The 13054-nt window shown below is 34.1% G+C and overlaps 3 protein-coding genes across 4 annotated transcripts in view; 1 reads left to right on the forward strand and 2 right to left on the reverse strand.

Moving 5' to 3' along the window:
- The window catches only part of LOC108735857 (kinesin-like protein KIF17), a 16374-nt gene extending 7612 nt beyond the window's left edge, over positions 1-8762 (forward strand). The window contains exons 1-13 of one of the 2 annotated variants that reach the window (XM_018468058.2): positions 5628-5674; positions 5842-5921; positions 5979-6158; positions 6216-6406; positions 6476-6613; positions 6679-7136; positions 7201-7327; positions 7386-7546; positions 7608-7708; positions 7761-7873; positions 7938-8052; positions 8178-8288; positions 8568-8762. In XM_018468058.2, coding sequence (XP_018323560.1) covers positions 5637-5674; positions 5842-5921; positions 5979-6158; positions 6216-6406; positions 6476-6613; positions 6679-7136; positions 7201-7327; positions 7386-7546; positions 7608-7708; positions 7761-7873; positions 7938-8052; positions 8178-8288; positions 8568-8665 — 1911 coding nt within the window. In that variant the 5' untranslated portion in view covers positions 5628-5636 and the 3' untranslated portion in view covers positions 8666-8762. Of the gene's footprint in view, positions 1-5627; positions 5675-5841; positions 5922-5978; positions 6159-6215; positions 6407-6475; positions 6614-6678; positions 7137-7200; positions 7328-7385; positions 7547-7607; positions 7709-7760; positions 7874-7937; positions 8068-8177; positions 8289-8567 lie in introns of those variants that run through there. The other variant, XM_025975217.1, reaches the window with a different exon arrangement.
- LOC108735855 (probable cation-transporting ATPase 13A3) overlaps positions 812-13054 on the reverse strand; it is a 17704-nt gene continuing 5461 nt past the window's right edge. Inside the window, exons 6-15 of the mRNA XM_025975215.1 lie at positions 5171-5347; positions 4786-5114; positions 4538-4723; positions 4227-4478; positions 3883-4165; positions 3470-3779; positions 3256-3410; positions 2365-3196; positions 1999-2250; positions 812-1935 (exon numbers count right to left, since the gene is read on the reverse strand). Coding sequence (XP_025831000.1) covers positions 1701-1935; positions 1999-2250; positions 2365-3196; positions 3256-3410; positions 3470-3779; positions 3883-4165; positions 4227-4478; positions 4538-4723; positions 4786-5114; positions 5171-5347 — 3011 coding nt within the window. The 3' untranslated portion in view covers positions 812-1700. The remainder of the gene's footprint in view (positions 1936-1998; positions 2251-2364; positions 3197-3255; positions 3411-3469; positions 3780-3882; positions 4166-4226; positions 4479-4537; positions 4724-4785; positions 5115-5170; positions 5348-13054) is intronic.
- LOC108735858 (cytochrome c oxidase assembly factor 7 homolog) lies at positions 10153-11422 on the reverse strand. Its single transcript, XM_018468060.2, has 4 exons — positions 11161-11422; positions 10828-11111; positions 10524-10770; positions 10153-10326 (listed from the first exon to the last, which is right to left on the reverse strand). The coding sequence occupies exons 1-4, from the start codon at positions 11258-11260 to the stop codon at positions 10217-10219; spliced, it is 741 nt and encodes a 246-aa protein (XP_018323562.1). The 5' UTR covers positions 11261-11422; the 3' UTR covers positions 10153-10216.

Genomic DNA, 13054 nt, shown 5'->3' on the forward strand with positions numbered 1-13054 from the left:
ACTTCTTCCCCTCGCCATTTTTATTGCTCCACTATGACGTAGTGTCGGCCATCATTCTTTTCTAATTGTTGCAGTTGTCGGTCATCATTCTTTTTTAATTGTTGCAGTTGTCGGCCATCATTCTTTTTCAATTGTTGTCGCATTGTTACTGATGTCGGCCATCATTCTTTTTTAATTGTTGCAGCTGTCGGCCATCATTCTTTTTCAATTGTTGTCGCATTGTTACTGATGTCGGCCATTATGGTTTTTTAATAGATGTATAGTAATCAATGATTAAATAGGTATGCAACACATCGTACACTTCAGCATAATTGCTACGTAATACAACTTTGTCCTGTGCTGACAGCACTCATAGTTTCTTTTATATATATTTACCATATTCATTTCAACTGACCGAAACTTAACGATGCAACAAAACTAAAGTAAAAACCAACACAAATTCTTTCACTGTTGTAGGTTTTGTTAGTATAATATCTAGGTATATACACAGGGCAGGACTAAGGATATTTCTTTAAAAGAAAATAGAAAAATTATACGATAGTTGTTTATTTATATTTTTTGGCAGTATTGTACAACAGCTATTATTTTATCAATTCCACTGTAGATTAAATATTTTCTAATTATTTCTAATACACTCAGTGCAACAAGAAGTACTTTACTAGGACAATGTAAAAACTTTATAAAAAGTACACATATATCGTATTTATATTCATTACTGGAAGTACTTGACCATATTATTAACTTACTATTGGCATTATTAAGGAAATTATTAAACAAAGGCATTTCAGGAAAATTATAGACGGCAATAGAACACAATAATAAATGCAAGTTTTAAGTACAAAAATTAATACACAGCTGGAAGAAACGTCCTAGTAATAACTATATTGTTCTTCTGTAATTAATTAATTAGTGATTAGCTTCAATTGCCTACAAATAACAATAACAACAACTGACTAACAAGAGCGAAATAATAAAAAAGAACTATTTAAAAACTGGACTTTAACTGGCCTTCCAGGTGCTTCAGCAGCTGTTTAATTAAAAGTAAATAATTCCTATAAATGTAACAAAAACCAAAAAAGTTTCCATAAATAAAATAAATACAAAATAAAAAGTGTAAACAAAACGAAAATAATTATATATAATGCAACACAATTCTAATTAAGTAACTTGACTGTTCTGATTTGTATTTTAAAAAATACTGCTAATTACTTACATACTGGAAATTGCTCCTAATTAAAAACAAGAGTAAAGCTATTCTATAGATACTATTCATGTATTAATTAGCTCTCCGGGTTATATTCGTATTTAAATCTAATAATTCATTACAAGTAAAAATGTACTTACTGCACAGTTTTCCGCAAAATACTATTTTTGAATAACTTCTTAAGATACAAAATACTCTCATTTAGAAGTAACGTTTCGTGCTCCACCCTGTATATTTAACAATTTATGTAAAATATAATAGTTGACTAGGTAATAATGACCTACTCTTTGACTTTTATAAATAATACAATTTTCTAAGAAATCAATAGTAACAGAATGGTATCGGTCTTTCTATCCTAAAATTCCTAAAGATCAAACAACGTCCCTAAACATTCCCAAACGTCCTTTCCGTGAAAGTTCCAAATTATTTTAAAAAATCGGGCTACGTGTCAGCTTCTGTACGTTCCAAAATCGAACATCATCAAGAAAAACAACACTCACCTACCCTCGAGACTTTTCATTTCGAGTTCTCCTCGGAAACCCTTCGGACTACTTGCTATTACGTTATTCAGTCCGTTCAAACTGCTCAAAGCGCCCACCTTGTCAGGGGATCCCGCGTGACCGTTAGACCCCTTGAAGGGAGACGATGGAAGCGACATCGAAATACTACCAGCACTCTGGAAAATATCACTCTCGTCGTCTGTAATCACTGGGGACAACTGATTGAGAGTCCTGTAGGAATCAATAAAAAAAATTAAAATCGTATTTTTTATAAAATTTAGAAAATAAAGGTACCTGTCACTGCTTGAAACCATTTTCGCAGAGCTGGAAGAGGAGTCCTCATAAAGACTATTGAGTATGTGGTGTTTTTCGAATTTGTTCTCCTTTTCAACGACGATCTCGGCAGTACAAGGAGGCGAAGGGTCCATAGGACTGGCAGCAGACCTGAATTGACTGGAAAGAGGGGGCCATTTCGTATCCATATTCATATCGCGCTCGATCGCTAAATATTTTCGTTTCGACTTATCCAAATTATGAAATTTAAATCTGAAACAACAAAAACAGTGTCAGGATTTTACTTCTCCCTCAGGTATAAAACGTAGGAGTTCCCTTTTACCTTTATGGTACAGAATCCTACTAGTATTAAAATATCAAACTTACCTAAGTTTCTTGAAAACGATATTGTCAATAATAATGGCCTCGACGAACAAACTGGCAAGAAAATTAACGACGGCGTACAGCACCAGGTACGTCCGAAACTGGAAACTGTCAGGTAACATTAGTTGAAACTGGTCGGCCAAAAATTGAACCGGATATAAGGCCATATAGATTGAGAACGCTGTTAGAAGAAATGCTGACACCACAAAAGCGTAATTGGAAAAGATGCTCTGTCGGTAGGGCTTCCCTTTACTGAATACCACAGCCAATATAATATATTGAAAACTGGAAACTGTAAATATAGTGTAGTTCTCCACACAGGCGACGTCATTCTCGTCCACCCTCGCCGAAGAATTGAATGGCACGTACCAATCTTGCATTTTCAAATGTTCCAGAGACGTTACCTGGAATCCGGTCACCAGCAGAAGCTGCAGGAATAGGGACAGCAAAGGACTCACACTTAAAAGACTGCTCAATGGCGTCTCTTTCACCAACTTCCCCGTATACGACTTCGTTTTGCCGAAGAAAAATGCAAACACAGAAATGATGAAGAGATCGATGTAAAGGAACTCGACGTCGCTCAGATTCGAATCAATACTGTACAAGATCATGACAGAGATAAACTGACACAATGAGTATGAGGCCATATACTTGAAAATGCCGAAATTGGTCACCAGAGCGGCCCGTCCCTCTTTTATTATTTTTAAAACGCAACTAATATCAGCGATCTTGGACGTGAAAGGCGATGCGACAGACGACTCCGCTTCCGATAAGGAAATCCCCGCGTGGGCCGCACGAAGGGCTCCGCAATCGTTAGCACCATCTCCACACATTGCTACAATAAAAAAAATTGTACTTATTAAAGAGCATTTGGCACCAAGAAGTTGCACTTACCGACACAATAACCCATTGTCTGCAACTCTTCGACGAGTTGCTGCTTCTGCTCGGGGGACATTCGTGCAAAAATGGTCCCTCTGGTGATAATACGAGGAACCAACTCTGGATAATAATTCCTTATCGCTGTCCAGACCTTTCCAGTTAGTGCCAATCTATAAAATTAATTAACTAATTGCCTACAAAGCCCATACAATAGATAGAGTACGCTTACCTGTAATCGTTGTAAATTCCTGTGTATGGTTTGCACTTGCCACCGACGACAAAAGTGGAGTCTTCGTCCCTGACGGTTGCAGGGACCTGGGACTCTACGGTGTCGAGACTCGCAATGCTTGCAGAGTTGGATATAAGACTCATGTCAGCACCTCCGCATTTTTTGGGTCTTTTTGTCGAATTACTTAAATAATAATAAATCCTGGGGGGCGTAGAAGACGTGTCGTCACATTCCATTGTAATAACGCTCTGTCCATGGTCTATGATCTCACAGTCCCTACCAACACTTACCGCTGTCAAAATGTTATCACCTTAAATAGGAAAAATTAATAATTGGAGACATTTAAAGGACCTTCTAATATTTTTGTTTCATGTCAAAAAAAGGTAAAAAAAAATTCTTATTATTTTATTTACCTGTGATCATAATGATCCTAATATTGGCCTCGTTTAAGGCCCGAATGCAGGGGGTCGTTTGGGGTTTAAGGCGATTCTCCAAAACAATGAGACCCAAAAAGTCGAGATCAACTTCCAGCGTTTCCCTCTGAACCCTCTGAACTTTGGCATAGGACATTTTGAGCTCTTTGTGAGCCATTGCAATGACCCTACATCCGTCTTGAGTGTAACTTTCCAAAATCGAAGAGAAATCCTCGGGGACAGTTTCTGGCCTTACAAAATTCAGTATCATCTCGGGGGAACCCTTTAATACAATAAAATAAATATTTAAATAGAAAACAAATTAAAAGTTTTACCATACTTACTTTGCAATAATATTCAAAGTGTGGTGCTCCCAATTTTCTCATGATTACCCCCATTCGTTGGGCGCTACTGGAGAAGGGGAATTCTCGGATTATCCCTATTTGCAGGTCGAATTCTTCGGAAGCATCCATGTCGTTCCTCACTTTGATGGGGCAATTTTTCGGAGGCTTCAAGACCGTAGGGAAGAGCATGTTAAATTTCGTACTGTCAGACGTTTCGTGCTCCTCCAGGCTCCATCTAGTACTTTCAAACATCTGGAAAGGAATAAAAAAATAACAACCAAAGAACGTACACCTTGCAGAAGGCATTGCACCTTTACATCCAAAGGGTCGCCAGCAATCTTTTTATCAATCAAAGTCAGAGAATGACAGGAAGCCAAACCAAAAAGAAACGTGTTGTAGGACATACTTTCAATGTTTTCTATGGGAGAACCGAATACCTTGCCGTTCACTGGGACCACGCAAAGCAAATCTAGTCCATCTTCAGTCAATGTTCCAGTCTACACAAAAAGTATATGTATTAATTAATTACAATTATTTAAATTATATAATAAAAACTTACTTTATCAAAGCATACGCAATCTACAGATCCACTAACGTTAATGGTCCTTGGAGAAATGCAGTAAATTTGGTTGTTCTTCAACCGTGTTTGGGCAGAAAGACTTCCAACGGTCATGGCAGCAGGTAAGGCCGGTGGTACGACGATAGTAATCAAGTCCAGGGCTTCTATCAAAATTTCTCTAGGGGCAACGCCTCTCATCACCTTTGTAACAACCGTATATATAAAACCGATACCAGCAATCACAGCCAAAAGCATTACGAAACGGTAGGAGTCCTTTTCGAACCGGAAATCGACCGGAGGTGGGTACAAAATACTCCTGACCAAAGCACCTGACAGATAAAAAGCACATACAGGATTTATACACATCATCAATTAATTCGAATACCTTTAGAAGTTGAATATCCTGTTCGTATTACTACAGCAAGGACTTTCTCGTCTCCAAAATACCTCGTCTGTATCACCTGAGTGCCGCAGAATAGGGTGTGTCTTGAATGCTCTTTAGGGTCGTAAATAATATTCGACAAATTCGGAAAAGGAGTCTTAGTCACTGGAACGGATTCACCTGAAACAACAATTAAGTAAAAATAAATACTGTATTTTATTAAACTATTAACTGTAACATAGCACCATTGCTTCCAGTGGTAGAAATTCATTTTTTTGAACAATTTGTTCAATCACTTTAAAAATTGTTTGAAGAATTAAATTTAAAATAATTGTTTGTAAATAGGTATGCAACACATCGTACACTTCCGCATAAAAAATTGCTGACAGCACTCATAATTTCTTTTATATATAATATTACCTGTCAACATTGATTCGTTTAAGATGCAATTGCNGTCAAATATTTAGCCATGGTTAGCTATTTAGAAATATACAACGAACAAATAAGGTATTGTATTGTTTATTTACATATACAGGGTGTTTCTTGTCTTATTCTAACCTAACCCGTTTGAATCGACATTTTTATACGATATTACGATATTTTTGTCGCATTTTTATGAAACACCCTGTATAATAAGCAACAATATAATTTTCTATTATTATTGTTACTTATAGGGATTTACTTGTGCCAACGACAAGGAATTTACCCGCTCCCACCCTTAAAGAAGTCCCAAACGTGGGGGTGGTAGTCATGGGTAGGTGGTCGATTAATTTCGAAAACGTACCGAGTGTTTTATCGTTTATTGTTTAAGGCATTTCCACTCACCCTGTACATAACGTTAACGAATGCGAAGAACTACTGAGCATCGGGACAAAAAATAGAATCACGGGAGCGACTTTGATGAACCAGAATAGCTCCCGATCGCATAGTATTTTCACAATCAGTATTGAACAGATATCCAACAAAGGGAACTTGGAATCTATTAAAAAGGGTACTTTTGCATGGTTATAAAATATTGAAATATATTTTTTGTGTTTTATGCTGCTAGGTAAGTTGAACTTGGTAGATTTGGCCGGTTCTGAGAGACAGGCGAAAACTGGGGCCACGGGGGACAGATTGAAGGAGGCGACAAAAATAAATCTGTCCCTAAGCGCCCTCGGGAATGTCATATCGGCCTTGGTGGACGGGAAAGCCAAACATATTCCTTACAGGGATTCGAAGTTGACCAGACTTTTACAGGTTCTAAAATAATGATAATTGATACCAATTTGATTGGTTTTATTCTAATTATTATTATTTTTATGACAGGATTCGTTGGGGGGTAATACGAGAACTTTAATGATAGCATGTATCAGCCCTTCGTGCAGGGACTATCACGAAACTCTGTCGACCCTGCGGTACGCAAACAGAGCTAAAAATATCTGTAATAAACCGCGGGTGAACGAGGTATTTAAATAAATATTGTTTTTATAATAATAATATTATTATTGAAAGAAACTGATTACGTTCAGGATCCCAAAGATGCGATGTTGAGACAGTACAAGGAAGAAATTGATCACTTAAAGGGACTTTTAGAAAATCGGAAGTCCTTAGGTGAAAGTCCAAACAGGGAAGTGAACAAAAATATAACTTCTAATCCCGAACTGGACGCCAAAAGAGATCGATTAATCGACGAATACCAGACGGAGATGCAGAAGCTGAAGAATCTGCACGAAAACGAAAAGAGCGAAAAAGAAAAAATCATGAAACAAATCGAAAACATTAAAGATGAATACGAAGAAAATATAAGAAAATTAAACGAAGAAATGTTGGTGAAAAGTATGAGACAGAGGGAAAACGTCTCCGAACAAGAGATACTACGAAGAATAGAAGCTCTGAAGAATCTCATGATCGGGGGTGAAAAAGCTGACGATCAAGAACTGTCGGAAAAAAGAAAAAAGAAGAAGATCGCAGCAGAAAAAAGACTCAAGTACTCGTCGAATAAAACAACTGACTCCACGTCTGACAAATGAAACATATTCTTTTGTTTTTAGTGCCATAGCTCATGTAATGAAGAAATTGGAGATGAACGAAGATAGGGAAATTCTGCAAAACCAATACGAAGATATAAGTCAAGAACTTAACGTTAAAACTGAAGCCTTAAGAAGATGTCGTCATAAAGTAATTAACCACAATAATTAAGTAGATATATATAGGTTTATAATTATGATTTATTTAGATAAAACTACTCGAAAAGGAGGTGTCCGATCTCCAAAGTGAATTTCAAACGGAGAGGGAAGATTATTTAGAAACAATACGAAGACAAGACAGGTCTATCAAATTACTGACTCAAATTGCCGAGAGAATTGCGGGAACATTGAAAGAAACTTGCAATTACAGGTCATTAGATGCCTAACACTTACATTCGTTGAGTAATTTGAAAATACGTGACATTTTTCAGAGATATTGAAACAATCAAAAGACAATCGATTTGGATGGACGACTTACAGAAATACAAATTACCGGATATGATCACGCCCAGAACAAAACTACCCCCAACGGGTTAATAAATTTGTTCTAATTTTTTTACGTTAATAATCGATTTTTTTTACAGCTGTTAGTAAAAGAAACAACAATAACAGACAATTTCTGTCTCCACACAGTAATAATAACTCTGAAAACAGCAGTAGCAATTCTTCTACACCGCATTACGTCGTACAATACCAGGTAGGTGGTACTCAATCGATTTTATTTGAAACGATCGTTTTCAATTGTTTATATGTATTAATAGAATTTCGAAAGTAAAAATGACATCGTCGAGAATTATTTCAAGCCCAAAAGGGCTGCGGAACTTCTGAGCGAATCTTCGCGACTGGACCCCAATCAAGTCATCAACACCTGGAGAGGTAAAAATCAATTAGGTAGATTTCATTCTACTTTGTTTCATGCAGTTTGTTTTTTGTTTTACTTATTTTTATGAACATGAAAGTTCAGTTGTTTTTTTATTTTTTGCTTTTGTTTTTTTTTACAGAGTTCGCAAGGAAGAGGCAAACCAGAGGGGAAATGCCAAGTGCTGAAAGGTCACCGATTGGACACGAAAATGGCTTTTGGGGTAAACTGTCCCCTAACACATCGATTTCAGGTGAAAGTTTGTTCGACAATATATTTTTTAACTCTATGAAATATCTTTACAAAAATTGCAATTGTATACTAGTGCAACCCGTTCAAATTTTAACGGATGGTAGCATTATCGAACATATTTTAACCATGCTCTTCCTCACAGTTCAATCCTTTAATTATAGACGTACCGATAGTCATCAGATAATTCCAAAAATCCGGATTTTGAAAGGAGAAATGTTATTAGAAACGATAATTGTAAGTAGGTGATAAAAATGATAGTTAATGTTTTTATTTGTCACAGGCAGTTACAATAAAAGTGCAGCGTTGCAGACGTCCAAGGGAAGGCCTTTTAGATTAGAGTCCCTTCAGATCCCAGGATCGTCCGCTGATTTCACCTGACATCCGCATACAGTTGTGATATGATCGATTTACTATTGGGTTTGCGAATGTTTAATATATTTTTTGATACTTTTAATAAATGACCGACAGATTCATATTTACACGTAATAATAACAACTGACAATATTGACCAATAATTGACATTATTAATCAATCGTTAGTGAATAATTAATGGATAACGTTGATTAATAAAATATCGTAATAGTTGATTTAATGCCTTAATAACTGAATATAGTGACCAATATGTGTTAACAGTTGACATTACTGAGCAGTAACGAGGTAATAATTTACAATATTAGTTGATTATTTACTTAAAAATTTGATTGAAAATTTTGGTGGAGGCGCCGGGACAATTTAAAATAATAACTATAATTGAATCATAATTCCGATTTAATTGCAGTAGACTGATAAATTTTCATCTTTAAATAGTATTTATTCCATGTAGATGCAGTTAGGGATAATAATTTATATTTTTTACAATTAAACTACAATTTGTGATGTGATCAATAGACAACCCAACATACACCAACTATTACAACATGATACTAAAACCACAAAGAAACCTAGAAAACGACTTTTCTAATGGGAATAACTCTTTTACATCAAACTCAATACTATTCTCGAAGAAACTACGAAATATTACCTAGAAATAATCAAATAATTACTAATATTTTTAAACATACCTAACCTGTAAAATTTGGTCGAAAACTTATACACATTTTTATCTGGAGCTGCTAAACAGTATTCAGTTACTAACTACGAGCATTTATTTAACTTTTGTTGTTAATTATCGTATTAATGTCGAAAATAAGACATTCGTGAAAATTCATAAACGTTATCACTATTTTATTTATTTTTATTAAAAATTTTGGTGGAGGCGCCGGGACAATTTAAAATAATGACTATAATTACGCTATTCTTCTGGTTTCATTGGGGTAGATTGATGAATATTTATCGTTAAATTANTTCTTTCTATGTAGACGCAGTTAGGGATGCTGATTTATATTTTTTTAAAATTAAACTACAATTTGTGATATGATGTATAGACAACCCAACATACACCAACTATTACAACTTAATACTAAAACCACAAAGAAAGCTTGAAAACGACTTTTCTAATGGAAATAACTCTTTGACGAGAAATTTAATACTATTTTCAAACAAACTACGAAATATTAGGTAGAAATAATTAATTAATTAGTAAAGTTTTTAAAGACATCTTGCAATATTTGGTTGAAACTGTCACATTTTTTTTAACATTTAATTACTAAACCCACGAAGCTTTATTTCAGATTAGTAGTTGAATATTGTGACTAATTTGTTAACAGTTGACTTTGCTAAACATTAATGAGCTGATAATTGACAAATTGACTAATTAAACGTTGTTTAAACAAACCATTCCCAAATTAAACTCCTTTGTCGATAGGAAAGTAAATATTTGGTTACTTCTACATCATAAGCCTTTTGAAGAAATCAAAGAACAATAATTTACATAAAATTATATTAAATAATTAACAAATACTAATCAACAAAAATTGTAACTTAAAATCTTCAGGCAAGTCCTTCTTGAAATGTGAGTGTTTTATCTGACTGAAGTTGATTTTGCATCTCTTTGGCTATGTTCTTGTATTTCTCAGCTAATTCCTGGTTTTTATCTACACCTAAAATCAATTATACATATAATTAGCAATTGAATTAAAGCACATATGAAAGGAATTATGTATAAAATACATAAATTAATAAATACTTAGTCAAAAAGGTAAAAGTATCGCAATTGTTAAATAATAATCTACTAGTGACTATTAAAACTCAACAAAAGCAACTGTCCCATAAAATGTTAATTAAACATAGTACATACCATCACCTTTCTTATACATTTGGCTCAGGTTTACACAGCAATATACATTTCCCAATTCACAACCTTTCTGGGCTAACTTAAATGCCTCTTGCATGTTTTTGGGGACATCATAGTCTTCTTGTTTGATTTCCTTCTCAGGAGATGCTTTAACACTGGGTTTCTTAACTCCTGATATATACATGCCTGATAAAAAGTAACAAGCATTTGCATTATTATCCTGACAAGACTTCTCTAACAGAGAAAATGCCTGGAAACAGGGCACATTATGTAGAAGCTATATAAGATATCAATTTATGAAAAATACCTTAGAAACATCCCGTTGAATGCCAGAATTTTCATCATTCGAAATTAATAACAGGCCTTGACTTAAACAAGCACTTGGGTTGCCCAATTCGCATGCCTTTTTTAAGTACTGATAAGCTACAGCAGCATCTTGCTTTTGCCCCCCTTTTCCCAATAATCTATATACTCCATACTTGTAGCAACTTTTTCCATAGTCAAATTCGTCGCAATTATTCTTGTAAATTACGTTTGATTTTTCATATTCCTTTTTTACAGCTTCCAAATAGTCTCCCAGTAAATGGCAAACTTAAATGACATAACCTATAATTTTACGATTACATGAAATTATATTTACCTTCAGGATTTTTTTCGCTGTAGCATCCGAACCTATATTCTATTCCTAAATTATTGAGGTATTCCTTCACGTCTTCTTCAGATTGAAAATTATAAGCCATTATTTTGATTAAACATTAAATTAAAGGCAATTTTTAAACTTAACTGACATAGAAAAAATAGTTCGAGATACACTAAGCAGGAGCGTTTGAGCTACTGTGAATTCTGCAAAGTTTTAGACAGGGTGGAACTAATGATATTATTACATTAAATAAAAATTAATAAAACTACTTCTTCCCCTTACCATTTTTATTGCTCCACTATGACGTAGTGTCGGCCATCATTCTTTTCTAATTGTTGCAGTTGTCGGTCATCATTCTTTTTTAATTGTTGCAGTTGTCGGCCATCATTCTTTTTCAATTGTTGTCGCATTGTTACTGATGTCGGCCATCATTCTTTTTTAATTGTTGCAGCTGTCGGCCATCATTCTTTTTCAATTGTTGTCGCATTGTTACTGATGTCGGCCATTATGGTTTTTTAATAGATGTATAGTAATCAATGATTAAATAGGTATGCAACACATCGTACACTTCAGCATAATTGCTACGTAATACAACTTTGTCCTGTGCTGACAGCACTCATAGTTTCTTTTATATATATTTACCATATTCATTTCAACTGACCGAAACTTAACGATGCAACAAAACTAAAGTAAAAACCAACACAAATTCTTTCACTGTTGTAGGTTTTGTTAGTATAATATCTAGGTATATACACAGGGCAGGACTAAGGATATTTCTTTAAAAGAAAATAGAAAAATTATACGATAGTTGTTTATTTATATTTTTTGGCAGTATTGTACAACAGCTATTATTTTATCAATTCCACTGTAGATTAAATATTTTCTAATTATTTCTAATACACTCAGTGCAACAAGAAGTACTTTACTAGGACAATGTAAAAACTTTATAAAAAGTACACATATATCGTATTTATATTCATTACTGGAAGTACTTGACCATATTATTAACTTACTATTGGCATTATTAAGGAAATTATTAAACAAAGGCATTTCAGGAAAATTATAGACGGCAATAGAACACAATAATAAATGCAAGTTTTAAGTACAAAAATTAATACACAGCTGGAAGAAACGTCCTAGTAATAACTATATTGTTCTTCTGTAATTAATTAATTAGTGATTAGCTTCAATTGCCTACAAATAACAATAACAACAACTGACTAACAAGAGCGAAATAATAAAAAAGAACTATTTAAAAACTGGACTTTAACTGGCCTTCCAGGTGCTTCAGCAGCTGTTTAATTAAAAGTAAATAATTCCTATAAATGTAACAAAAACCAAAAAAGTTTCCATAAATAAAATAAATACAAAATAAAAAGTGTAAACAAAACGAAAATAATTATATATAATGCAACACAATTCTAATTAAGTAACTTGACTGTTCTGATTTGTATTTTAAAAAATACTGCTAATTACTTACATACTGGAAATTGCTCCTAATTAAAAACAAGAGTAAAGCTATTCTATAGATACTATTCATGTATTAATTAGCTCTCCGGGTTATATTCGTATTTAAATCTAATAATTCATTACAAGTAAAAATGTACTTACTGCACAGTTTTCCGCAAAATACTATTTTTGAATAACTTCTTAAGATACAAAATACTCTCATTTAGAAGTAACGTTTCGTGCTCCACCCTGTATATTTAACAATTTATGTAAAATATAATAGTTGACTAGGTAATAATGACCTACTCTTTGACTTTTATAAATAATACAATTTTCTAAGAAATCAATAGTAACAGAATGGTATCGGTCTTTCTATCCTAAAATTCCTAAAGATCAAACAACGTCCCTAAACATTCCCAAACGTCCTTTCCGTGAAAGTTCCAAA

The sequence above is a fragment of the Agrilus planipennis genome, unplaced genomic scaffold (assembly GCF_000699045.2).
Source record: "Agrilus planipennis isolate EAB-ADULT unplaced genomic scaffold, Apla_2.0 scaffold69, whole genome shotgun sequence".
Lineage (NCBI taxonomy): Eukaryota > Metazoa > Arthropoda > Insecta > Coleoptera > Buprestidae > Agrilus > Agrilus planipennis.